The sequence below is a fragment of the Acinonyx jubatus genome, chromosome D1 (assembly GCF_027475565.1).
Source record: "Acinonyx jubatus isolate Ajub_Pintada_27869175 chromosome D1, VMU_Ajub_asm_v1.0, whole genome shotgun sequence".
Taxonomy (NCBI): domain Eukaryota; kingdom Metazoa; phylum Chordata; class Mammalia; order Carnivora; family Felidae; genus Acinonyx; species Acinonyx jubatus.
In genome coordinates this window covers 5,401,638-5,428,389 of record NC_069390.1, presented here as the reverse complement: position 1 = coordinate 5,428,389, position 26,752 = coordinate 5,401,638, and the positions used below count along the sequence as shown (strand labels likewise).

Here is a 26,752-nt window from a genome sequence, read left to right as displayed (position 1 = left end):
GCACATATGTGTCAAAAAAGATGGAAAGAAAATACACATCAGTTGTTGAGTTATCTAAGGGCAGAGGGATGAGGGATGACTTCTTTGCACCATCCTATATTTTCTAAATTATGATTATTTTTATTATTTTAATGTTTGTTTATTTTTGAGAGAGAGAGCATATGCACAAGAGAATCTGAAGCAGGCTGCAGGCTCTGAGCTCTCAGTGCAGAGCCCGATGCGGGGCTCGAACCCATGATCCGTGAAATCGTGACCTGAGCTGAAGTCAGACCTTAACTGACTGAGCCACCCAGGCGCCCCTGTTTTCTAAATTGTTACTAGTAAACATACATTACTTTTTTTCCCTTTGGATTGGCTAATTAATTTTTATAGGGTATTTTTAATGTTTATTTTTGAGAGAGAATGTGCACAGGTGCATGCGCACATGAGTGGGGAAGGGGCGGGGGGTGGGGGGCAGAGGATCCAAAGCAGGCTCCCTGCTCACAGCAGAGAGCCCAATATGGGGCTTAAACTCACAAACCATGAGATCATGACCCGAGCCAAAGTTAGACACTTAACCAACTGAGCCACCCAAGTGCCCCACCCATATAGTTTTCTTAAAAAAAGGTGGGGGGGGGGGGTGGCGCCTGGGTGGCTCAGTGGGTTAAGCGTCCGACTTCAGCTCAGGTCATGATCTCGCGGTCTGTGAGTTCGAGCCCCACATTGGGCTCTGTGCTGACAGCTCAGAGCTTGGAGCCTGTTTCAGATTCTGTGTCTCCCTCTTTCTCTCTCCTCCACCGCTCATGCTCTGTCTCTCTCTCCTCAAAAATAAACGTTAAAAAAAATTTTTTTTTAAGTTATTTATTTTTGAGAGAGAGCATGTGCGAATTGGGGAGAGGTGGAGAGAGAGAAAATCCCAAGCAGGCTCCACACTGCCAGCACAGAGGCTAAGGTGGGGCTCAAACCCATGAACCACAGGACCATGACCTGAGCAGAAGTTAGATGCTCAACTGACTGAGCCACCTGGGTGCCCCCCCTTTTTTAACTTTTTATTCAAATTCCAGTTACTTAACATGCATGGACGATACAGTGATTCAACTCTTCCATATAGCACCCGGTGCTCATCTCAAAAAGCACACTGCTTAATCCCCATCACCTTATTTAACTCACCCCCTCACCCACCTCCCCTTTAGTAACTAGCTATCAGTTTGTTCTCTGTAGTTAGGGTCTGTTTCTTGTATTACTTTCATAACAAAGAACCAATTCACATTTAACAATATTTCTTTCACTAAAACTTTTGACTGTCAAAAATCTTCCCTTTAAAAAATACTCAGCGTGTGGGGTGCCCAGGTGGCTCAGTCGGTTAAGCATCCGACTTCAGCTCAGGTCATGATCTCACGGTTTGTGAGTTTGAGCCCTGCATCGGACTCTGTGCTGACAGCTCAGAGTCTGGAGCCTGCTTCGGATTCTGTGTCTCCCTCTCTCTCTACCCCTTGCCCCCCCCCCAAAGTAAATAAACATTAAAAAATTAAAAAGAAATACTCACTTTGTTAGCCATATTGACAGGATTCAATTCCAAAGTTTAATTTTATGGCAAAACTTTCAATAAAGCTGCTTTTTAGGGGCACCTGGGTGACTCAATCAGCTAAGCCTCCAACTCTTGATTTCATCTCAGGTCATGATCTCACAGATTTGTGAGTTCGAGCCCAGCATTGGGCTCGGCACTGACAGTTGAGAACCTGTTTGGGATTCTGTCTGTCTCTCCCTCCCTCCCTCCCCCCCTCTCTCTCTCTCTCTCTCTGCCCTTACTTACCCCACTCACATGTGCATGTGTGTGCACTCTCTCTCTCTCAAAATAAACTTGATTAAAAAAAACTGTAAGTATATGCTTCATAATATCTGCCTTTTTGAAGAAAAGTTAATGAAATCATAATCCCAAATTTCAGTTTGGACTTGAAACTAATTTACAGCCATTTTCAGCTGACTTTTTATAACCTCAGGGCCCCTTCCATGCTACCTGTTCCTCTTGTTGATCACACAGTCAAGTGGCATGTTCTTACTATATTTTTTTTCTTGCTGGCAGATTTGGAGTTAAATGGGTTGGAATCTGGAAATGGGGATGAGGAAGCAGTGGATCGAGAACCAAGGCGCCTGAGCAGTAGGCGCTCTGTCCTCACTAGCCCTGTAGCCAATGGGGTCAACCTGGACTATGACGGACTGGGCAAAACCTGCCGAAGTCTTCCAAGTCTGAAGAAAAGTTTGTCGGGGGACTCATCCTCTGACTCTAGCCGGGGGTCCCACAATGGCCAAGTGTGGGATCCCCAGTGTAGCCCCCGAAAGGACAGGCAGGTGCATCTGACCCATTTTGAGCTTGAAGGCCTTCGCTGTCTTGTAGATAAGTTGGAGTCTCTGCCACTGCACAAGAAATGCGTCCCCACAGGGATAGAAGATGAAGATGCTCTTATTGCCGACGTAAAGGTAAGGTCGGTTATGTCGCATGACAGCCCCTGGTCTGGCTGGGGGCAGGCAGTCGCTCAGTTCTGAGAGAGAAAGTACAGGAATTCTGGATAATCTGCGGCTCATTCAGAAAGACATTCATGTGTACCTGTGTGTGCTGCATGGTGCTTCAGTTCTCAGGGCAAGGCTAAGTCCCTGTTGTGAAAACACTGACTTCTGTATGTTCAGTTAGGACTTAAATTTAGTCTTAAAAACAGAGATTTCAGACTGATTGTAAAAATAAAGAAGAGCCTAATCTAAGAAAGTATTTGTATTAGGAAATATTACTTAATCAAGTTACCCTCAGATAAAGAGGCCTGTTTCAGAACAAAAGTGGCCAATAGCAATCTCCAGCAGCCTCCGCCCAAGCAGACGAGAGAGAAGCTTTGCTGTGCTGGGTGGTGCTGATAGGCTTTGCATATTTAGTTTCATACTTACCTACTATTAAGACCAAAAAAAAATACATTGGGACAGCTTCTGAGAAAGTGTCATTGTAAACATAATCTGTCCTGGGGCACCTGGCTGGCTCAGTCTCTGGAGTGTGCAACTCTTGATCTCAGAGTTGTGAGTTTGAGCCCCATGTTGGGTATAGAGATTTAAAAAAAAACCAAAAGACATAATCTGTCCTATTGCTATATCCAGTTTCTTCATGTTATATATTTTTCTTTTTCAAGAGGTCTCCCAGTATCAGTATTTTCAGAGCCTAGCCCACCCCTCATGCATTGATCTCAAAGAAATTAGCTTGTTTTTAAGGAATCCAGATTTCAGCTGTCTGAATTGGAGGAAGTTCTTTTAAGTCTTTCCTCACAAGTTACCATTAACATGAACACCAAAAAGTATAAACCTGGAAATATCAATTTTCTTTTTAAAATCATCATTTGGAACTACATCTTGGGTGCAAGGCCTGGGAATGTGTAGTAGAAAGCTAGTTCACAATTAGTAATTAAGTATTTATTTTTAAACCCTGTCAGATTATCTTAAGCCACAGAAGAATTTATATTGAATAATTTTATGTGACCCTAAGGGAATATAGGCTGAATATCTGAGTATGTCTTTTCCATTCCTGATTCCTGATTCATGTTTTTCCTTGGCCACTGCTATGGTCTGAAGTGCTTCTGCAAGCACCTCAGGAAGAATTCCAAAGTCTGGGATAGGACCTGAACTGTTTTTTTTTCTCTTTTGTTTTTCTTTTTACAATAGACTTTTACATTGTATCTTATTGTTTATGTATCAGTGAAAGGGTGAAAAAATAAAGAGGCTTAAAAAAGTGGTAGCCTGGTTAGATTGGTCCTCTCCAATGGTGATAGAAGCAGGACAGTTGATTTTTTTTTTTTTTTATGTTTATTTATTTTTGAGAGAGACAGAGACAGAATGAGAATGCATTAGGGACAGACAGAGAGGGAGACACAGAATCTGAAGCAGGCTCCGGGCTCCGAGCTGTCAGCACAGAGCCCAACACGGGGCTCGAACTCACGAGCTGTGAGATCATGATCTGAGCCAAAGTTGGACGCTCAGCCAACGGAGCCACCCAGGTGCCCCAACAGTTGATTTTTCAGTTTGGTTTTACAAGGTTTGTTCTAGAAGAGACAGGTGGCATCATCGTGGCTTGTGTTTAGGGGAGGAAATGACAAAGTTCTAGATAAATGTGGTCCTATTTCTATAATGATTAATGTGCAGCAAAACAAACTTAGTCATACTTTTCCAGACTCACAAACTAGATTCCAAACTCACTTTCCACCCTTGAGTGAGCAAAGGACATATACACTTTTTCTTTTCCATTATGATAGGACATATCTATTAATACTTTCTGAGAGTTTGAGTGTAACATCTTTTTTTTTCCTCAGAAGTTTTTTTTATGTGGCTATTCCATAGATACATTTAGGAAACATTAAATTAACTTGCCTGTAGGATCCCTGAAAAGAAAGATTTCTAAGTTTATAGCTCACAGTCTTTTGGCCTGGGTGTCTGTATTTCTGAATCGTGAAAAAGAATAGTTATCTTCTCAGTCCTATGGGATTTGACTCCATTGACTCCAGTTATAGGAAGCCTTATTGTAATCCCCTAGTTAGCTGTACAAGGTCAAGTGTCATAATAGAAATACACAAACTCCCATAACTGTTAAATAAAGATACTTGAGGCAGAGTGGCAGGGGAAAATGTAGAAAATTTTGGGTCAAATACTAAGCAGAGTAAAAGTATGCAGCGGGAAGGGGGGAAATGAGTTAAAAAGAGGTATCTAAAGAGGGCTCTTAGCATTATGAAAAGTGTCTAGAGAGAGCTTCCTTGTGTTTGTCAGGAATCGTGAAAAACATGGCTGCCACCCCGGGCTCAGTCAGAGTGGCACAGAGACCAGAGCCTGAGGAAGGAGTGGTCAGCAGGATGACTAGGAGACTGACAGTGTTTGAATTCTTCCTGCAGGGGCTTGTCTGCACCTTGTTTTGCTTGCCCGATACCATAGTTAAAATGCAGCTGATAGCAGAAGACAACAGACTTAGATACCAGCTATGCAGGTAGTTTAACTTAAGATCAAATGGATTCATTATTCCTGAATTTGACCATTTATATTTAATCTGAGCTTCAGATAATAGTGAATATAGAGCTTGAATACTTTGAGAATCTGAACATCACCCAAAAGAAAAGAAGCTGTGCATTGGGTAGGTGCCACCACCGCACAGCTGGAGACTGCAGTGCTAGAGAGCTTGGTGCTTGTAGCATAGAAGCCTACACTGCAGTGGAGGACAGCAGCAAGCCGAGTTTACTCTTCCTGCAGAGAGAGGGATTGTTTCTTGTTGCAGCCTGTGTGGCTCTTAGGAAGAACTAGCAGAAGAGATGAGAGCTCTACAGTTATATAGCCCCGGAAGAAAAGTCCATTTTAGTGTTGGGGGGGTTGGGGAAGGGCTTTGAAGATTCTAAAATATTAAATTCTGCATTGTTAAAGAAAGATCGGGGCACTTGAGTGGCTCAGGTCATGATCTCAGGGTTCGTGGGTTCGAGCACCGCGTCAGGCCCTGTGCTGACAGCTCGGAATCTGGAGCCTGCTTCAGATTTTGTGTCTCCCTCCCTCTCTCTCTGCCCCTCCCCCAGGCATGTTCGTTCATTTCTTCTCTCTCTCTCTCTCTTTCTCAAAAATAAACATTAAAAATTAAAAAACAGAGAGAGAAAGAAAGAAAATAGAATATAAAGTTGGGAGGGGATTAGATAAAAAAAAAGGGGGGGGGGGCATTAAAAACTGTTGACCTGGGGCACCTGGGTGGCTCAGTCTGTTGAGCATGTTGAGTGTCCAAGTCGTGATTTTGGCTCAGGTCATGTTCTCACAGTCTGAGGGATCAAGCCCCAAGTCACACTCCTTGCTGAGCATTGAGCTGGCCTGGGATTGATTCATATTCATTCATATTCTCTCTCTCTCTCTCTCTCTCTCTCTCTCTCTCTCCCTCCCTCCCTCCCTCTCCCTCCCTCCCTCCCCCTCTCCCCCTCCCTCCCTCCCTCTCTCTCCCTCCCTCTCTCCCCTCCTCTCCCCTCCCCTCCCTCTCTCCCTCTCTCTCCCTCTTTCCCTCTGTTCCTGAGCCCCTCCCCCACCCCTTGCACTCTCTCTCTCTCTCTCTCTCTCTCTCTCTCTCTCTCTCTCTGGAAAAAAAAAAAAAAAAAAGACAGGACTTAGAGCAGTGTCAGTAATACAGTCCTATTAAAGTGAGAGAAAATCTCTGTGCATTGCAGTGGTGCTGGAGAAAGGGACATGCCAACTGCTGACAGTGGGTCACAGAAAGGTGGCAGGAGTCAGCCTGAAGACTGAGTTTTTAATCAGAATTTATTGTTTTGTATTTATTTTGGTCATAAAGGAGCTCTTAATATATATACATACATAAAAAGTTTTTAATATATCAATGTATTTGGCTGCCCAACTCAGTGAAACAAATTCAGTGTTGTATACATATTTACTTTCCTGTTTTCTCTAAGATATTTTGATAAGCTGGGCAAACATGTGACTTGTGGTCAAGATACTAGATCTATGAAAGCTTGTTTTCTCCTCTGTAAAATAACATCTACCTCAATGGGGCTGTTGTGAAATTTAATGATAATGTTAGTAAATATTTAATAAACTATATCACTATTACAGAAAAAAATCAGATGTCACAAATCTGTGAATAATGCCTGCCTATTCTGTGCCAGAACCGGGCTGAGTGTTGGGGTAAATATGCACACATGCTGTGGATGAGGCCCTCGAGGGTCTTGCAAGTCAGTGGTGGAGCAGGCATTTCAATAGGCTGAGAAAGTAAGTGCATCCTAGGTTTACAGGTACCATGCATGCCATTAGAGTGCTGCCTGAACACTGAGAAGCTGGGTGTGGATTCTGTCCTGAGGGAAGGAAGTGCCAGTCTTCTTAACTCAGAAGTTAAGGGGGCACCTGGCTGGCTCAGTAGGTAGAGTGTGTGGCTCTTGATCTTGGGATTGTGAGTTTGAGCCCCACGTTGGTTGTAGAGAGATTGCTTATGAACAAACAAACAAACAAACAGACTTCTAATATGGGCTCCTGGGTGGCTGAGTGGATTGAGCGTCTGACTCTTGATTTCGGCTCAGGTCCTGATCCCCGGGTCATGGGATGGAGCCCTGAGTCTGGTTCCATGCTGAGTGTGAAGCCTGCTTGGGATTCTCTCTCCCTCTCCCTTTGCCCCTTTCTCCCACTCATTCTCTCTTTAAAAAAAAAAAAAAAAAAAAAAGTTAATAAACTTTCCTGTTAGATGATAAAACAGTATATAAATGACTCTCAGTTTATGAATTCTAGAATTGTTCTTTGTGGTGCAATAGGCTACTACTGCTGCTCTGAACTAAGATCCTAACATTTTATTTTGTAACCATGATCTAAAAATTTACACTCGGCTCTCTCTCAGGAGTATGATGGAACCAAAAGCAAAGTCATGGTTTCAGGTAGATACAGACACTAATGAGAAATTTGCTTCATCTGACACTTTGGGGGTGACTCTGGCACTAGTTAAAGAGAAGAACTGGTAGAGGATCCACTATAATTAGATCTTAATCCATTAAACTAGATTAGAGGGGGGAAAGGCAACCTGTATAAATAAAACTTCATTTGAAATCTAATCGACACATTCTAAGTGGAAAGTTTTATATTTATTTACTCATCAGTTTGTTTTTTAAATGTAAACTCTATACCCAACATGGGGCTTGAACTCATGACCCCAAGATCAAGAGTCACATACTCCACCGACTGAGCCAGCCAGGTGCCCCCTAAGAAAAAAGTTTTGAATAATTTAATAGCTACAAGGCATATAAGGTTAGGTTAAAATACGTAATAATTTTTCAAAGTGTTATTATATTATTGTGTTATGTAATGTCATGTTCTTACCATCTCTGATCTTTGGTGCCTGTCTTTTATTCTGAATTAATGGGGGGGGGGGGGGGGGGGGGCGGGGGGGCTGGCCTCATTTAGTAAGCGATTTAGAAGCCCCGTCTGGTTTTTGTCCTTTCCTGGTGGCCTCTCAGGTTTTACTTGCTACAGCGTGGTAACATGTTTCTCTTTAGTATTCCATTCTTTATCACCCCTCCAGGTTAGATAGGACTGAGATAAGAACCAGGATTTTCTAAGAAGACCTCTCACACTATTAAGGAGAGCGTTTCAGACATAATAGTCTGATTGCACTTGGTCTTTCAGTCTTTTTTTTTTTTAAACGTTTTATTTATTTTTGAGACAGAGAGAGACAGAGCATGAACGGGGGAGGGGCAGAGAGAGGGGGAGACACAGAATGGAAGCAGGCTCCAGGCTCTGAGCCATCAGCCCAGAGCCCGACGCAGGGCTCGAACTCACGGACCGCGAGATCGTGACCTGAGCTGAAGTCGGACGCTCAACCGACTGAGCCACCCAGGCGCCCCAAGGTCTTTCAGTCTTAAGATAAAGGGCAAACGAGAGGTTTAGGATTAGAATGGCCATAGAAACTTTTTCAGGGAGAGCTCAACCAAAAAGCACAAAACTCCCACCTTTCTTGGTAAACTACCGTCAAAATTGAAATATTTAGCCCCTCCCTGGCATCAAAGCCCAAGCCCCAGAAAGCATATTAAGCCACCGACTACATCAGAAACTCACTGACACAACTGTCCTGGAAATAAAAAGGTTTCCAGTGGTAAGAGCTAGGTTCTTAGTGGCCTGAGATGTTTATTTCAAAGCAGCTCCTGTAATTTCTGAAAAAAAGCCAAGTTATATTTATGAGAGTCTGAAAATTACATAAATCTAGATCCAAAATACAGTACACTGTAGTGAGAGATTGCTTGTTCAGTCTGAGCTTCACCCTGACCGTGAATCAGTGTGTGGAGAGTGTGTGGCACGCATCACTCGAGTAGCTGCCACAAATGGCATCGGGATGTCTGACGGGATACAAGGCTGGCCGCATCATCCAGGGAACATCAAGAATGTGGCAGGCAAAACAAACGACTAGGATAGGAAATGGGCAGGAGTGCTGGTGTCCTGGGGGGAGGGGTAATCTGAGGGGCAGAGTCCCAGGAGACTGGTGGATGTGGAATTGGCAGACACAGATTCAGTGGCTCCTTGCGCTGGTACCAAGGCAGGAGATAAAGCACCTTGACACCTTGACCTCAGGTTGTACCTCAGCTGGCTTTACTTGGTCAAGATGGAACTGCGGAAAGAGCTGCCTAGACGTTTCGGTTATGGTGGTAGAGTGCCCAGTCGTAACCAGAGGCAGGCATCTGTTGTCGAAGTAGTTGATACTAAACAGACATATGTATTGAATATCTCAGTATTGGTTGAAATGTGTCATTCCTGAAGGTTTTTCTGGAAACATGTATGCTCACTCTGGATTCTGGGCTGGGAGAGCAGCAGTGAGGGCAGGTGAAGCAGGCGGGTGTGTGGGGAAAGAAGGGAAGTTGGAGGAACTCAGCTTGGGTGCCTGGCTCTTGCACAGGCTGAACTTCGGGTGACTCGCTGTTTGCCTGAAAAGCAGGAGAGAGAATTGGGGGGAGTGGTCAGTGGGCAAGAGTGCTGGCTGTAACAATAAGAGGTGACCCTGAGGGGCAGGGTGTGGACGAAGACAAGGACACTCACGGGCCCAGATGCAGAACGGGTTAAAGCCTTCCCTTTTGCTGGCGCCTTCCGAAGTCGGCCAGAGGGAGCCCTCCGGGGCCGGCCTTGGGTTCTCCTATTGCAGTGGTGGTGGGAGGGAGCAGGCGGGGGCGCGGCCCGGCTCGCCTCCCGGGCAGCCTTTCCTCCAATCACCAGGCCGAGAGCGCCGGCTGAGCACACCCCCTCCCGACTCTGCAGCAGGACGGCTGGGCCCTCTGCCTGGCTCGCTCACTCGAGCTCAGCTCCCCCTCCTGCCATCTTCCGTTGCAAAGCATTTCTGGGAGCTGCATGTGGGTGACGCAGCAGCATTGTTCGCAGGCACAGGAAGCCGCGGCTGAGCTGAAGGGCTCGAGAAGGAGCTCAGAGCACGACACGCTGCTCCCTCTGGGTAGCCTCAAGGGTTATAGCTGGACTGCCCCGCCTGATGTACTTTGGGAGATTCCAGAATTTTCAAGTAAATCAGGATTTTCCTAGAGGCAGAAAACCTAAACTCCTTCAGCACAACTTCCAATACAGAAAACAAAACAAAGACGCTGGGGAAACTTCAACCAAGAGCTTCAGCAGCTCCAGAGCGACGAGAAACGCAAGGTCAGGCGGGTGGGCGGCAAACCCTTTCTGGCTCGGGGTGTGTGTAACTGTAGGGACTTTGTCTCAGCGGAAGAGGCGGAAGAACAGCCTACCAGGGGACTCCAGGACAATGCTCAGGTTACTTGGTGTTGCTCTAGCCGTCATTGCACTTGTTCCCTCTCCTGGTGGGATGTGCTCTTGAATTGGGTCTCTTGGCTTTGGGGAATCCTTTTTCCTTCTCTTCCCAGACGCCCGCTGTTCTCTTCCCCTTCCTGTGATGTGTGGGGTGTGGGCTTGTGTTTGAATGTTCTCCCGAATGCCAGGAGCCTAGATAGGCGTCAGCCTTTCCGCACTCCACCCCCGCTCCCTGTCCCAAACCCCCTCTGGTGAAGGGTGGTGGCTGCTTTATATGGTTTCTTGGAGGGCCTCAGCTGGAGTCTGCCTTTTTTGATGAAGCAGGGCGAGTTTGGTTGTCTGGCCCCAACAAAATAAGGCTTGGAAGGAAATCTGCATTTCCCTCCACACCCACACAGACCCCGGTAACAGAGTCGTATATGTGTGAACAGCTGCCCCCCACCCCCCACGCAGACACAGTTTCTCCACCTACCTTTCCTTATCCCCCACAAAAAATCTTGCAGGTAGGTTGAGACTTATTTTGGTGAACGGTTAGGTTCCTTTTGCTACTCTTAAACAATTGTGGATCTTTCTGTGAGGTCTGTTTTGCTGAAAGTGGAAAGTCCCTGTTTGTGGACAGCTCAGTGCTCTCCGGGGCGGCAGAGGAAATGGGCAGAGTCCTGCTCCTCAGCAGTAGACATGGGGGAGGGGAACTGTGCACTCCCTCGCACACGTTTTGAATGGACCTGAATTTTTCACCCTAGGGAGATTAGGAGTCCAAGCCGGAGCCCAGTCCCAGAGCCTTAGTCCCACGTGGCACCGCACCCCGCCTCTTCACCCCCACGCTGTGCGGTGCTAAACAGGAGACTTCAGAATAGGATGTCATAGCAACTTGAAGTAAATAAAACGTCTGCAAATGAAATCAGTTTGGGGGAGGGTGAGAGGCAGCTGGAGACTTGGCAAAGGGGTTCTTCGTAGAGGAGCTTCCTGGGTGTTTTAAAGGGTCTTTCTGAGTCCCAACTCGAATTTGGAGCATGATCCTTGGTAGAGAAGTGCCACATGCTTCAAAAAGTCCTGGTCTCTAGGCACAGAGCCCACAAGATTATGGAAATGATTATTAAAGATGGCCTAGGCATGCTTATTGTCCAGGATCAAAGTTGAGTGTTCACTGAAACAGTTAATACCCTGTACACAGTAGGGCAACCTGAAAGGAATCTTGTCACTTGTCTTCTGGATTTGTGTTCTTTTGCTGTTGTCCTTGCTGCAGGGCGCATGAGGTCAGAGGAAGAGGGATTTCGTTTTCTGCTCTAAGGTTCAGGATTCAGAAATTTCTGTCGAAAACATAAAGGCTTGCTTCCAAATAACACTCAACCAGTATGATTCACTTAAGTGGTAGTTTCTTACTGTAGCAGTGTCCTCAAGTCATTCAAACTGGATTGGCTAAAGCCATCAAAACTGTTGCCCCTAAATTGTTCCTGTTCCATTCCAGAATAAAGCCAAATGATTGACTGTGTGTGTGTGTGTGTGTGTGTGTGTGTGTGTGTGTGTGTGTGTGTGAGAGAGAGAGAGAGAGAGAGAGAGAGAGAGAGAGAGAGAGAGATTAATCGATTGGTTAATTTGAAGTTGAGATTTCTGTAATCAGACTTAGAAGAACAGAGCTCTGGGTTGAATCAAGACATTAAGATTGTTGTTCTGTTCATATTATTAATTAAGTATTAGCCAGTCTTTTTTGCCACTTTGCTGAGATCTGCAAAATGAAAGCAGTACTTCTTGATAATTATCACTGGTGTTGAAAAGTAAGGGGGCAATATAAAGTTTTACTGCCATGTATAGAACTGTGTGCCAAGTAACACTTGTCGCCCCATAGCTAGTTACTTCAGCATACGTATTAACAGTACAGTGAGTATGCAGGTACGGGGTTGGGAGCAAAGGTAAATTCAAAGTCTTGATAGTACTACAGTAGTTTGAGTTTTCTCTTTAATCTTCAGTTTATTTGTTTGGCAGTGAGTCTCTAAATGAAGGGAAAACACAGCTGCCAGCCTGCCCTTCCCATGTCGCTTGTGGGGACTGAGGCTAAGTCTGGATGCTGTTGGGAGTGGTTGGCTCTTTGTTCACTGTGTCCTGCTTTTCTTCCCCCCTCTTCTATCCTATTCTGCCCTTAGATTTTGCTGGAGGAGCTTGCCAACAGCGATCCCAAGTTAGCCCTCACTGGAGTCCCTATAGTACAGTGGCCAAAAAGGGATAAGGTAAGAAACTATTGTTCTTATCTTCAGGCTGCTGAAGCATTTTGCTAGCCGACTGTCACCATTCCGGGAAGAAAAAGAACAACTAGAGGCAGACAGCTTTTGGTGCATTAATATGAACTGACAGAAAATCATTACTCAGTTCTGTTTTAACTCTTAGGTCAGGGTAATTGGCTATCTTTAGAGGTGACTCTGTTAACGGAACTATCAAACCAGAAACCTGCCTCCAGGTTTGGATGCAAAAGTGTGCATTTGTTCACCAGAATGGATCAGTTCCTAGCCTTCTGGCCCAGTGATTCGGTCATTTTCAGATATTTTTTAAAACTAGTTAAAATAATTACATACATATTCAAATGGCTGGAGTATTTCTATGATGGCCTGAGTGTACACGCAAGAGTCCCCTTCATTTGGATTTTTCAGTATCAAAAAGAGAAGGAAAGGAATCACCTGTAAGTTAATAAACTGTCAGGTATGAATTTTCATGCCTCTTCAGTTAGGTCCTGTGTAGTTTTTCCCATATTGTCCTTTGTCAAGGTTATTTATCAAATAAATGTAAGGGCTAGCATTCTGATCCTGCCCATGGGTCTGGCAAATACATAGGCCCTTCTTTGGTGTTCCCCGGTTGAAATTTGCAGAGCCATCACATTCCAGGAGTGTTTAGGTGAATAGCTGTGAAAGATGTCTTAAAGAACCACTTCTTACTACCGGGGTGGAGGAGTCCCACTTGGCCTGGGCTTGACCACATGAGACTGCCTCAGAACAGTTTAGGCATCTCTGGCTGTTCAGTGTTTTGTGTCAGGAACATGTTTGAGGCACCGCGGAAAAAACTGAAAGACCCAGTCCTTGTTCTTGAAAAGATCACCAGCTGGACAAATACAAGCACTAAAATTATAAACATAACTTGAGGGATGTATTTTACTGGAGTGTCTGTTATGTACCAGACTCAGAGTAATAAAGAAATGAGCAAGATTCATCTCGCCCTCAAGTAGTTTATCGTCATCTTTAGGAGTATCTTCTGAGTAGTAATACCCAGGATAGGGAAATATTGGAGGGTCCCTGGAATGACATTTGGTACATAGAAAGCCTCAGGGAGGGGTGAATCTCACAGCTCAGCAGAGTGAGAGGGACGTGACTGAAGTAGATAGCCTGAAGGGACTGGCAAACCTTGTCTTTGAAGGTAATACGTAGGTGATAAGTAGAGTAAAATCAATAAATGTTTTAGGTTTCGCAGGCCACGCGGTCTCTGTCGGCAACTTCTCCACTCTGTCATTGCAAGTGAAAGCAGCCATAGACCAGACAGAAAACAAATGAACATCATGGTACTCCAGTCAAATTTCATGTACAAACAGGCAGTGGGCAGATTTGCCCACGGGCCATAGTTTGCCAAGCCTTGTGATCTTCTACCCCCTCCAGCCCTTAAAGCTACTTGATACATTTGACCTCACCGCTTTCTCTTTCTAGCTTAAATTCCCCACCCGGCCAAAGGTGCGGGTTCCTACCATCCCCATCACAAAGCCTCACACTATGAAACCAGCTCCTCGGTTAACACCTGTGAGGCCGGCTGCTGCTTCCCCCATAGTGTCAGGAGCCCGGCGGAGACGAGTGCGCTGTCGAAAATGCAAAGCCTGTGTGCAAGGAGAGTGTGGTGTCTGCCACTACTGCAGGGACATGAAGAAGTTCGGGGGGCCTGGTCGCATGAAGCAGTCGTGTGTCCTTCGGCAGTGCTTGGCAGTAAGTGGTCTGCTGGATACAGAGCTTGGGGGAGGGGTGGTGGTGCCAAAAGGACTGAAATGCAGGTAGTAGAGGGTGGTAGAGCCTTCAGAGATGGAGAGGAGAAGTTACTCTCTCTCTCTGGCTTGCTTTGTTTTGCCCCATTTCTCTCTGAGTTCAGAAGGAAGATACCTCACACTAAAAATTATCCCGTTTAACCTTTCAGCCTTGCTCGCCCAGTTTTCAAATGAGGGAGCAGTGTTTCAAGGGCAAATCACTGCTTCTTGTCCCCTCTTTAACTGGATTAGAAAGGAAGGACCTGGGAGGCCTGGGATAGACTGGTGAAAATAAACTGGTCTCTGTCAGTCTCTAGTTCTCAGCTGGTTCACTCTCCCTATCCTCTTTCTCATCTAGTTTTCCTACCAGAAACCTCTTTTCTCCACCTGGTTTCCTTGGTCCCTAAGTGTTCCCAGGAGAATTAGAGGAAGCAAATCACTCGTCTTCAGTTAAAGGGAAGCTAAACCGATAAGGATCTAAGTCTGCTCTTTTCTTGGTTTCTGTCTTTGTCCTCTTGTAGCCCAGACTGCCTCACTCAGTCACATGTTCCCTCTGTGGAGAGGTGGATCAAAATGAGGAGACACAGGACTTCGAGAAGAAACTTATGGAATGCTGTATCTGCAACGAGATTGTTCATCCTGGCTGCCTCCAGGTGAGGAGAGGCCAAAGGGGCCCCTAAGGTCTCAGGTACTGAGTGGAGCAGAGGAGGGTGGGAATCCCCGATCTGGACCATCAGCAATGGGCTATGTAGTGGTCTAACATCTGTCCTTGATTCATGGTCTACACTGTGTGTCAGCCACTGGCTCAACCCTGAGGACAGTCTCGGACACAGAATAATAGTCCTGTTCCCTGCCCTCATGGAGCTTGCGGTCTGGCCTCCATAGAGTGTGTTTGGAGTCCCCAGGCCATCATGGAACTGCCTGGTCTATTTGGGAATGCCTTGTGCCTTTAAGCATCTCTCCTGTGTACTTGACTGTATCTCTGGATGTCAGTTCCTGAAAGATGGTTAGAGTAATAGTATCAGCTAACGTTTAATGAGTGTATCAGGCTTGGTTCACACTTGAGGGCCTTTAAGAAAAAATGATAGAGGTTGTGCCTGGGTGGCTCAATCAGTTAAGCATCTGACTCTTGGTTTTGGCTCAGGTCATGATGTCACAGATTGGGAGTTCAAGTAAAAAAAAAAGAGAAAATGATAGAGGGGCACCTAAGGTGGCTCAGTCGGCTCAGGCTATGATCCCAAGGTCGTGGGATCAAGCCCCGAGTCCAGCTCTGCACAGAACGTGGAGCCTGCTTAAGATTCTTTCCCTCTTTCTCTCCCTCTCTCCCTCTTTCTCTCCCTCTCTCCCTCTCTCCCTCCCTCCCTCCCTCCCTCTCTCTCTCTCTCTCCCCCCGCCCCCCCCCCGCCACTCTTCACCTGCTCATGTGTGTGCTCGCTCGCTCTCTCTAAAAAAAATCTTAAAAGGAAAGAAAAAGTGATAGGGAAGCTGATACAGTCTTTAGGAGGTAGCATCAAATCTTTAAGCATAGGCCCTGGGCCTAAGTATGCGCCAGAGCTCCTTAAGTGATACTAATATGTGGCTGGGGTGGACAACCATTGTTTTATATGCATTCTCTTGTTTACATCTTTTAAGATAGCCCTGTGAAGTTGGATCTACCCTGTTTCTTCATTCTTTAAAGGGCATTGGTGCTGGTACTTTGTCGATTTTTCCAAAGGTGTCAGCTATATCATGACTGCCACCTGGCTGACAATGATTGTAAGATACGGTTAATTGTGAGAAGCAGCTCAATTTTAGAAATATTCAAATGTGAAAAAAAATATGCATCTTAAGATCAGTAAAATTAAGGTATCCTCTCCATGCTGATAAACGAAGCATTTACTATATGTCAAGCTTTTATCTAAACACGTTATTTAACAAGTAATTCATTTAATCCTCACCACACCCTTATAGGAGTATTTATGTGCACTGTACAGTTGAGAACAGAGTCACAGAGACTAGGCTACAGTCTCTGAACCCAAGCAATCATAATTACTATGCCCCACTATCAAGATGAGGTCTGGCACCATTCCGAATAGTGTGGTCAGTTCCTTTAGCAGAGAGGCATGAGATGCTCAAGAAATAAATGTGTCGGGAAAGATACATATAGAAGTCTGCAGACCCCAGATTGACACAGACTCTTGGGAATCTCCTCGTGGAATCTAACTTTGATCAAGTAACCAAGAGTGAAGGTGACCAGTCTCCTAGTGGCTAGGAGTGGGGCTGAATGACTCTTGGTTTTTCTCCCCGATGGGCCGATGTGTTTACAAATGGGTAAAACTTCCAGGTTCTTCCCAACCATGTGGCTGTTATTGTTTGATAAAGGAGCCTTAAGAAACAGGCTTTTTTTTTTTTTTTTTTTGAATGAGACAGATTTTTAACATCCCTGTCTTCCTCTAGATGGATGGAGAGGGGTTGCTTAATGAGGAATTGCCAAATTGCTGGGAGTGTCCAAAGTGCTACCAGGAGGACAACTCAGAGAAGGCCCAGGTAAGGAAGCTTTATCCAGACTGCACCGGAGAAGAAAAGAAACGTCCAGCTTAGGGGATGGCTAGAGTCTGTTTGCCTTTGCGTCTTTGTTCACATGGTTTTTCTGACCATGGAGGTGATTTTGTATTTTGTTTGATAACTTTTTTTCCCCCCTCTTCGGTTAATTATTTGGTTTTCTTTTGTTTGAGTTTTTGTGTTACTGAATATTGTTCCACTTGGGGTCTGCAAATTGCCGAGGTCCTCTTACACTCTGAGACCCTAGAAAAAGAGGCAGCATAGCTAGGCTGTGTGAGGAGGGCAGTGAGGCGAGCACGGTTGCTCCTGAGGAATGACACTAGAGGGAAGGCAGTGACCTGAGGCAGCTAGTAAATACAGTGGTGTGCCGGAGTTTCCAGTTAAGCGGGCTCACATTTTTGTCCTCTTCACCTTTATGGCCCTACAGAAAACCCTACCCTTGTGCCCTACACAGGCAGCCCCTCCCTGCAAGGGGACCCGTGCCATGACCTTGGCCCTGAGTAGCTGACATTGCTGGCCCGATGGGTAATACCAAAGGGCCAAGAGGACTCTAGTTGATCAGGCCAGGAGGAATAAGACCTGTTGAGGGCACAGACAGAGGAGGCAGCTGGCCTAGTGGCAGCCATCCAGGCACAGTGGTCTCCTCCAGGCACATTGCACAGGAGTAGGGACAAGTTTCCTGGTCTGTCTGTTTCTTCCCACTTGGGTACTGAGGTGACTGAATTTTCATTCTATATATGTTTGAAGGGCAGGGATTTCTAGAGTGGACTAGTGCTGAAGTTCTCCTTATCCCAAGTTCTTAAACTAGGGGTTCTTAAACATTTTCTCTTCATTGACGACAGCGGAGGCAGTAGTGGTGGTGTTTGCCTCCTTGCCACAGCAGGTAGGGGGACAGATGCCTCATTTTATCTTTTTTAAGTTTATTTATTTTGAGAGAGAGGGAGAGAGCACATGTGTGCACACAAGTTGGAGAGGGGCAGGGGGTGGGGGGGAGGGAGAGAATCCCAAGCAGACTCCGTGCTGTGAACACAGAGCCTGACGCAGGGCCCGAACCCATGAACCATGAGATCATGACCTGAACCGAAACCAAGAGTCAGATGCTTAACTGACTGAGCCACCCAGGTGCCCCAGGTGGCTGTATGTTAGTATTGCCTTCTTGCATTGCAAAAGCCAGCACCCACAAGGTAGTCATTCTCTTCCAACCACAGTGCCCTATGAATGTAGAGGAAAGGGAGCAGACTTGTTGCTGAGGGACAGAAACCATCTCCTTGAGGAAAATGTGAACCACTGCTCACTGATCCCTAGTGGAACACTGGTTCAGCCTCATCACGGCGGAGTCATGGTGGCCCCAGAAGGAGACAAGTGGCGTAGGATGAGGTCGTGGACCTTTATGGAATGTCAGCTTCACTGAACCAAAATTCCTCTTTTTCATCCAGAGTAGATTCCTTTGGAGCAGGGTGGTTCCTCAGAGGTTCTCATTCTCTGCTTTATATTCCATGCAGTTGGTCTCTAAGGATAGGGTAGGGTGCTGAGTGGAAGAAGCAGCCTGGTGGAGTCCAGCTCAGACACCAGTGGAGCTAAAAGTGGTGTTTACTTCTGTCAGATTCTGCGTTCTAGTTTAAATGGTATATGTAGGCTGCTTTTCTTCTACCACAGGCATCTCTCTTCTATCAAAAGCATCTCCTGGGTGAAGGAGTTAAATTAGAGATAGAACTAAAAACGGTCAGATTGCATAGGGGTAAAGTTGTGGCCTCTTTAAAGGGTATCTTTATCCAGGGAATTATAATCCAGAAATTGGGGCAAGAGATGAATAAGGTGGGCTGTGGAATCGTGCAGCCCAAATTTGGATCTCACTCCTCTATACTTGAACACAAACCTTTTTGTCACAGGTAGATTTCCCAAGTGACCTATTTTAAGGGTTTTGTTCTGTAATCAGCTTTCTCGGCACAGACTTAAGCTCGGTTGCTGATCGAGGCAGATTGCAGACTAGACTCTGAGGAGGTGACCACCCTGTAGCATGCAGGTACCCCTTTCCCCATAGAAGAGCGGTGATCTGTCTTCTCTCTAGTCTCCTGAGAGCAGTAGTGAGGCTCACCCCGTAAATGTAGAGGGTTTTGGAGAAAGCACTGATGTGGCTCTTTGGGGGCCTGTTTTGCAGAAGCGGAAAATGGAAGAGAGTGATGAAGAATCCGTGCAAGCCAAAGTCCTGCGGCCCCTGCGGAGCTGCGACGAGCCCCTCACGCCCCCGCCTCACTCACCCACTTCTATGCTACAGCTCATCCATGACCCGGTTTCCCCTCGGGGTATGGTGACTCGGTCATCCCCTGGGGCTGGCCCCAGCGACCACCACAGTGCCAGCCGGGATGAGCGCTTCAAACGGCGGCAGTTGCTGCGGCTGCAGGCCACAGAGCGCACCATGGTACGGGAAAAGGAGAACAATCCCAGCGGCAAAAAGGAGCTGTCTGAAGTTGAGAAAGCCAAGATCCGGGGATCGTACCTCACTGTCACGCTACAGAGGCCCACCAAAGAGCTCCACGGGACATCCATTGTGCCCAAGCTGCAGGCCATCACGGCCTCCTCTGCCAACCTTCGCCATTCCCCCCGCGTGCTAGTACAGCACTGCCCAGCCCGAACCCCCCAGCGTGGGGATGAGGAGGGGCTGGGGGGAGAGGAGGAGGAAGAGGAGGAGGAGGAGGAGGAAGATGACAGTGCAGAGGAGGGGGGTGCAGCCAGGCTGAATGGCCGGGGCAGTTGGGCTCAGGATGGAGACGAAAGCTGGATGCAGCGGGAGGTCTGGATGTCTGTCTTCCGCTACCTCAGCCGCAGAGAACTTTGTGAATGTATGCGAGTGTGCAAGACGTGGTATAAATGGTGAGCAGGGATACAGGGATCAGGAATAGGGGTATGGGAGCAGGTGGCAGGTTTTCCATAAGAGAACTGCATGCGTCCTGGCATCTGGAGCTTGCTGGGTCTCAAAGGGTTGAATCCACTCTGTCTGTTCCCTAGACAGTGGGTCCTGTTACAGCTGTGGCCAGTCGTGCCTATAGGTGTGGCCCTTTGCCTCCTCTCCCTGCTCCGACCTTTCGCATCTCTCTTTTTACTGAACATATGAAACTGATCTGGGGGATGGACTTACATAGTTTGTGCTAAAACTTCAGTCCACAGAGCTGCGACGGTTTTCCCCCTCAAGTAAGCCGCACTCATCACACATCTGTTGAGAGCCTGTGATGATGTGGTGGTCACTGTTATTGGTGACACAGATGACTGCTTTTAAGCCCCTGCCTCAATTACCTCTCCATCTAATGAAAGGGGTGGACATGCTTTTCAAAAAATTTGAATGTTTCCACAGTTTTCCAGTTGTTTGTTCTTATCCCAATACGACCTACCATTTCTTCTCAAAAGGGTGATGCTTGGACCACTGGCATTACCTGGGGTCATGTTAGAAACGCAGATTCTCAGGGTCCATTTCAGTATGGCCTGAGTCAGAGCTTTGGGGGTGGAGCCAAGCAAACTGTTTTTAACACTTTTTCCAGGGGCTTCCGATACACTGCTCTATCATAAGCAGCTTGTTTCTGCCATAGAAGTCTTATGTGCCACTGGTGAAATATTTTCAGTCTTTAAATAAAGACCTCATTCTTTACAAACACTAGTTTTATTTCCCAAATCTGAATTAATATGTGATCTACCCAAATTCTCCTAATATTTTCTCTTTGTAGAGCTAGTGGTCCTGCCTGGCTCTATTCCTCAGTTTCCAGGCTGAGCCACATAAGACTGCCATTATGTGCTGTCTCCCCTTCCCCTGCCAACCAGACTCTGAGCCGGGCTGGGAGGCAGGGGCTGTAAAATATTAAACAGCAGCCTGCATGTTGCAGTGCTATTTGTGGCCTGTGGACTGTAGATTGCAGTGGAAAGGCAGGCCTTTCGCTTTCAGTTCTGGCCTGGACTGGACCAGAAAATATAAAGATAGCCCTGAGGCAGAAACGCAAGATGGGAAGAAGACTCTCCAGGCCCGATAATAAAGAGCCTCTTTCTGCCTGATACAGTAGTGGGCTCTTTCTAGAGCTTAAAGGAGGACTGACTGTAGATATGCTGAGGAACGCCTGCATCTCAGGCAGCTGGGTATGACTGACAAAGGAGAGAATGAAGGCAAGCCTAAGGCTTCAGGCAGCAGGAAGTCAATTTTTTAAATAATTCCTTATGTACACTTTGGTGGGAGCCATACCATTTTAATGCACATGAGAGAGTATAGTATACTGTTTGTCGTGTGTTCCTAACCACTGCGCTGTATTCCCAGCCCTTCCACAGTAAATCGGTGAACTGGTCAAGTTGCCTATTACTTAACCTGTAGGGCTGCCATAGAGGACAGGCCCTTTTGTCTGAGGATTAAAAAAACAAAAACAAAAAAACCCCAGCAGGGCATGATCCTTGTCTGCTTATAGAAGAACCTGGGGAGGGTGACACTCCAGGTGCTCTGTGTTTTCTAGAAGCCTGCAGTACCCTTTGATGGGAGCTCCTCTGACAAGGAGTATCACGTTATTGACGGATAGTGTTCTCTCCTTCTGTCACAGGTGCTGCGACAAGAGACTTTGGACAAAAATTGACTTGAGTAGGTGTAAGGCTATTGTACCCCAGGCCCTCAGTGGCATCATCAAGAGGCAACCAGTTAGCCTGGACCTCAGTTGGACCAACATCTCCAAAAAACAACTGACGTGGCTCGTCAATAGACTGCCAGGTGAGCAGGCAGGGAAAGCTGAGTTACAGGCAGTGCTTAAAACTGCTTTAGGGCAATTTAGGGCAACAGTCCCATTCCATTGTTGTCTTTCTGCTTAACAAGGGATTCACCCAGGGCCACCTTAACTGCCAGTCCCCAGGCGGCACCCCAGACTAGCTGGACTAGCCAATCATTGCCCCGGACAATGAAGAGAATGGGTCTTCTCAACCCAACCACTGAAGAGATTTGAGTAAGATGTTGCCATGATCAGCCCCTTAGAATGCTTTGTTCCCCTCAGCATTTTGAGGTCTTGGGAAGACAGTGTCTCGCATACTACGTTGCTCCTGTAGGAACTAAGTAATTGGTTTTACCACCAAAGCTAGAAAATGTCATATAGCAGACCATAGGAATTTTTGAACTGGATTTCTAGACTGAGAATCCGTTTTACCGTGGTCACATCAGCTCGTCGTTGAGGCTTTGGATGTGCTGATAGAGTATACGATTGCATGTCTGTTTCTTCCCGCTGCAGGACTGAAAGACCTCCTCCTAGCAGGCTGTTCCTGGTCTGCAGTCTCTGCCCTCAGCACCTCCAGCTGCCCCCTTCTCAGGACCCTTGATCTTCGGTGGGCAGTGGGAATCAAGGACCCTCAAATTCGGGACTTGCTGACTCCACCGGCTGATAAACCAGGTGTGCTCTGGGCCTGACTTCTCTGTGGTCACCTGAGGGTAGCTTTGTCTTTCGACAGACTTTGTCCTCAGAAACTAAAAAAGTGTTACAAATGATGCTGTGGATGAGTGCAAATGGAGAACAGAGCAATGGACTCAAGGTTAGCTATTTACAGCCAGTTACCTGCCTGCAGATAAAGGAGGGGCTACTCCGTCTCAGGGGTATTGGAGTTTGGGGCCCAGAGAGTATAATCCTGAGGAAGGCCGGGAAGGCTTCATGGTTGAGGTGGAACATTAAAAGCTGTTTGCATTATGGTCTAAAAAAGTGTGGGAGTGTGAAAAGGGGTGGAGCATTCCACACATACCCTTTTGCTCTATAAGTGAGGCATAATCTAGCAGCTGGGAAGAAAGAAAACGTGTCTGGTTTCCTAGAAACTGCCCCCACACACTGCTCACTACAGGCAGGGCTGGGTGTGGGCAGTTCGCTCAACCGCTTCAAGAAGGCCTGGCCAGGAAGGAGCTGAAGCTGCCTGAGGCTTTGGAGCTGGACCAGAGTTAAGAGTTTTGACCTAGGTTCTTTTCTGTGCAGGTCAGGACAATCGCAGCAAGCTCCGGAACATGACTGACTTCCGGCTGGCAGGCCTTGACATCACGGACGCCACGCTTCGCCTCATCATTCGCCACATGCCCCTCCTTTCTCGACTCGACCTCAGTCACTGCAGCCACCTGACAGATCAGTCCTCCAATCTGCTCACCGCTGTCGGGTCTTCCACTCGCTACTCCCTCACAGAGCTCAACATGGCAGGTATGCTGCTGTGATGTTTCATGACAGACGGTACCCCGTGCCTCCTGGAGGGCCCAGCCCTCCCTGGAACTTGACCAGTAAAACAATGAACTTGGGTCTGTTGACTGAACTGTGTTAATTCGTTTCCTCACACCTGAACAAGGGCTCTGATTTCTCACTCTCTGTTTTAACTGATGGGGGTGGAGGCCCAAGTAGTTGTCAGGTGCCTAAGGTCATGGCCAGCTGCCAGCCACAGCCTGGTCAGCTTTCCAGTGCAGGGAGTGAGGCATCAGGGGGCACTTCCCGTCTCTGAGCCAGGTAGTTACAAGACACAGAGGGCTTTTGCTGAGCATTTTAAAGGAAAGAGCTGGGGAATCGAGCGGCAGAGGCAGGTGCCTGTGGCAGTATGTACCCAGCATTGTCCTCGTTGTCACTTTCCCCACAGGTTGCAATAAATTGACAGACCAGACCCTGATCTACCTACGGCGCATCGCCAATGTCACCTTGATTGACCTTCGAGGATGTAAGCAGATCACTCGAAAAGCCTGCGAGCACTTCATCTCAGACTTGTCCATCAACAGTCTCTACTGCCTGTCTGACGAGAAGCTGATACAGAAGATCAGCTAAAACACACACAGCCCAGACTGAACAGGAAACCGATCTTCCCCTGACTCCCCAGCCAGGAGAGCCTCTCTCCCCGACCCTGCACGGGCTCTGAGGCCAGCGTCACACTCCCTCTCTGCTCTCCTGCCCCTTGAGCCCTTTCCCTACAGGCTGGGCAGAGAGGGTGGTAGACACCAGGCTTACCTGCCTGCTCCTCTCCCTCCTAAGGAGAAAGGAGTAGCAAGCAAATCGATCCGAATCCGAGGGGAAAGCACAGGCTCTGTGCTGTCAAGGTGCCTGCTCGCTTGCTCGCCTGCCCGCCCGCCCGCTCACTCACCGGCCAGGAGGCCAGGCTCTCAGTTTGGGGTGTCTGTGCAACCATCATCTGTGCTGGGCCCTGGGGCCCTTCTCCCCATCCACGGTCCCCAGCCGTGCCTGGTTCTGAGCAAATTTCCAGGGAAGAAAGCGGCCCTGTCTCCATGGCCAGGTTCTCCTCGTGGTGTCCAGTGCGTGTCTCTCCTCTACCACACTCTCCCCGCGTATGCAGGAGGGGCCAGCAGCAGCCCCGGGAAGGCTAGACCCGTGCCGATCATACTGGTGCTGTTGAGGTGTCTAAAACCTCTCATCCGTGTCCACGCTCTCCCCCTCCCTGTAGCTTGATCCTGTCCGATGCTCGTGGTGGTTCACGTAATGAGGTTACCCCACCCCAGACTTGCCCGCTAGTCTCTACGAGGTCCTTGTTGCACTTATCGGGGTTGAAGCTCTTCAGAGGAGCCGGAACTGTGTACCCCAGGGACACCCCCATTTTATTGCTTCCTAGGCAGATTCTGAGACAGGCACCATCTCCTTGTTCCCCTCCCTCGTTAGCCTCCCACTGCCCTTTCCACATGTTCCTCCTTCCTGCCTGGATAGGACTTTCCCAGGATGCGTGTCCTCAGAGGGAGCAGCCGATATCCCCCGGCTGGGGAGAGCAGAGAGCTGGGCTCGGTCCCACCTGCCTCCCAGCAGGCTCTGGGTCTCCAGTGGGTGTAGCCCCCAGAGCCCAGGCCTGTGTTTAGCCCCAGTGGCTCACTGATCTAGCACCTTGTGGGGGGGAGGGGGGTCCTGCTTTGAAGCCAGTCACCTGCCCTCTGCCTGCAGCCGTGGAAGGGGGTGTGCATGTGCCTCTGTGTGTGTGGCTGAGTGTATTACACGTGTGTGTGGAGGGAGGGAGGGAGGGGAGCATGGTGTCTCCCACCCCACCGCCCTGTGTTGAGCCCCATCAGCTGCCCCCTTTTACTTTGCATTGAACGGCCTGTCCAAAGATCCTCTCTCTAGGGCAGCAGAGAGCTTTTTGCACTTTAAAAAAAAAAAAAAGGAAAGAAAGGTCGGAATTTCTTTTGGGTCAATATTTAAGTGTGTGAGGAGATGCTCAATAGCAGCAGCCTGTGGCAAGAGCTTATAAAGGACGGATGCGGATTTGCACTCTGCTCCCCACCTGTGAGGATAGCGATAGCACAACCTTGCCCCGCCTTCTCGTCCTCCGGCCCCTCCCTTCCTGGCCCCTTTCCTGCAGCCCAGCCTCGGGCTCCCCTCCTCCCAAAACCCTCCAGGGGGAGGAAACCCTACAGGGGAGGGGGAGGGGACGGAGCCCAGGCCCCGGGGGTCTGAAACGTGAGCCACCTTGAGGAGAGACGCCAACTGCACACTCGCCACTTCCAAAGCAATAGAGGCAGAGGGGCCCCCTCTTTGCCACCTAGCCCAGCTTCGACCCTGGCATTGACTGGCCTCCTGAGAGAAAACTGGGTCCTGGTAAGGGGTGGCATTGTGTCTGTTTCTTCCAATCTGCTGATTCTCTTGGCTGCTCCTTAAAAGCAGCAGTCTGCTCCCACGACCCTCTGCCCCTTCCATCGGTCTCCAGGCCCCAGTAACCTGGGGCTGAAACTTTGAGGAAATGCCAGTGACTTATTCCAGAGTGCCTCAGTTAGGGGAACTTCTCTGTAAAGAACCCTGGGTATTGAGCAAAAACCTTATTAATATTATTGTTAATGACCTATAATTGGAAGCTTCCTGCCTTTTTTTGGTTGCTCCTGTGGAAAGTACTGAAAAGATTGTTTTGTTTTGTTGTCTTTTTATAAAAGGGGAGGTGGAGAGACCCCCTCAGAGCAGGGATTGTGCCGGGAGAGTGCCTCTGACTTTGGGACATTTCATCCACAGAAATTTCCAAGCTGATGGTTTGGGTTTTTTGGGGTTTTGGTTTTAATTTTTGTTTGTTTTTGGTTTGGAAAAACAAGCATTTTTACCGTGCACGTAAATTGGTCAGCAGGAAAGGGAGCCCAGGAGGGCAGCAGTTGGACCTATGCCCTTGCCGGGTTTCCTTTATCTCTGGGACTGGAAGGGGGGAAACGGTTTTTAGAGGTGAGGGTTGGTCCGTGTGGAGGACAGAAATGTCTCTGGGGACAGAGGATCCCGGGAGTCCCATCGCATTTCCTGCAATCTGCTCTGAGATGTGGCCTTGCCAGGAGAGCCTGCCCTCCTCAGACCGCAGGGCCAGACACCCCGCCTCCATCTTTCCGAGCACCGGGGCGAAAAACCACAAAGGAAAGGAAGAAAATTTATATATATATAATATAAAATCACTTGGTGATTAAAAAAATAACTGCTCCATAAATAAAACTCCTAAAGTCACTATGTTTAAAGGGTTTGGTTGTGTTTTTTTGTTTTTCGGAGAAATATTGTAAATATATATTTTTTGTTGCTGATTTAGAGTCAATCTCCAATGTTGTGCTAAAAAATTTAAATTAAATGTAAGCATTAAGGGGGCAAGTCCTGCTATCTCATTTGACACATGGGGGTTATTTTGGGCCAGGGAAGGAGGGAACCTAGTTGGACTTTTGTTTTCTAAACGTTCTCCACTATTGGTTTTAGAAAGAGCAAGGACCTCTTTCCTCTGACACGTGGGAATGGGAGATATTTGTGTAATAAAATTTATAAAAGACAAAAAAAGAAATAGACTCCGATGGGAAATATTTTGATTTGGGTTTTGGGGGTTGTTTTTTTTTTTTGTTTGTTTTTGGGGGGGGGGCTTTGTTTTGTTTTTTTAATAAAAAGGTTTTAAAAACAAAAACAAAAGCAAAACCTTTTCTGCCTTGGTGTGTGTGTGCGTGAAAGAGAAGGTCGTGCAGGCTCTGGTGCTGGAGGCCAAGGTTGCCTGCTT

The 26,752-nt window shown here is 47.5% G+C and overlaps 1 protein-coding gene across 5 annotated transcripts in view; it reads left to right on the top strand.

Moving 5' to 3' along the window:
- KDM2A (lysine demethylase 2A) overlaps window positions 1–26,353 on the top strand; it is a 113,458-nt gene extending 87,105 nt beyond the window's left edge. For all 5 annotated transcript variants that reach the window (XM_053202864.1, XM_027045507.2, XM_015067955.3 and 2 more), the window contains 10 exons: window positions 2,063–2,457; window positions 12,405–12,488; window positions 13,947–14,216; window positions 14,773–14,904; window positions 16,688–16,777; window positions 18,951–19,663; window positions 21,361–21,524; window positions 22,033–22,191; window positions 22,759–22,974; window positions 23,399–26,353. In XM_053202864.1, coding sequence (XP_053058839.1) covers window positions 2,063–2,457; window positions 12,405–12,488; window positions 13,947–14,216; window positions 14,773–14,904; window positions 16,688–16,777; window positions 18,951–19,663; window positions 21,361–21,524; window positions 22,033–22,191; window positions 22,759–22,974; window positions 23,399–23,580 — 2,405 coding nt within the window. In that variant the 3' untranslated portion in view covers window positions 23,581–26,353. The remainder of the gene's footprint in view (window positions 1–2,062; window positions 2,458–12,404; window positions 12,489–13,946; window positions 14,217–14,772; window positions 14,905–16,687; window positions 16,778–18,950; window positions 19,664–21,360; window positions 21,525–22,032; window positions 22,192–22,758; window positions 22,975–23,398) is intronic.
- The last annotated feature ends 399 nt before the right edge of the window (window positions 26,354–26,752 follow it).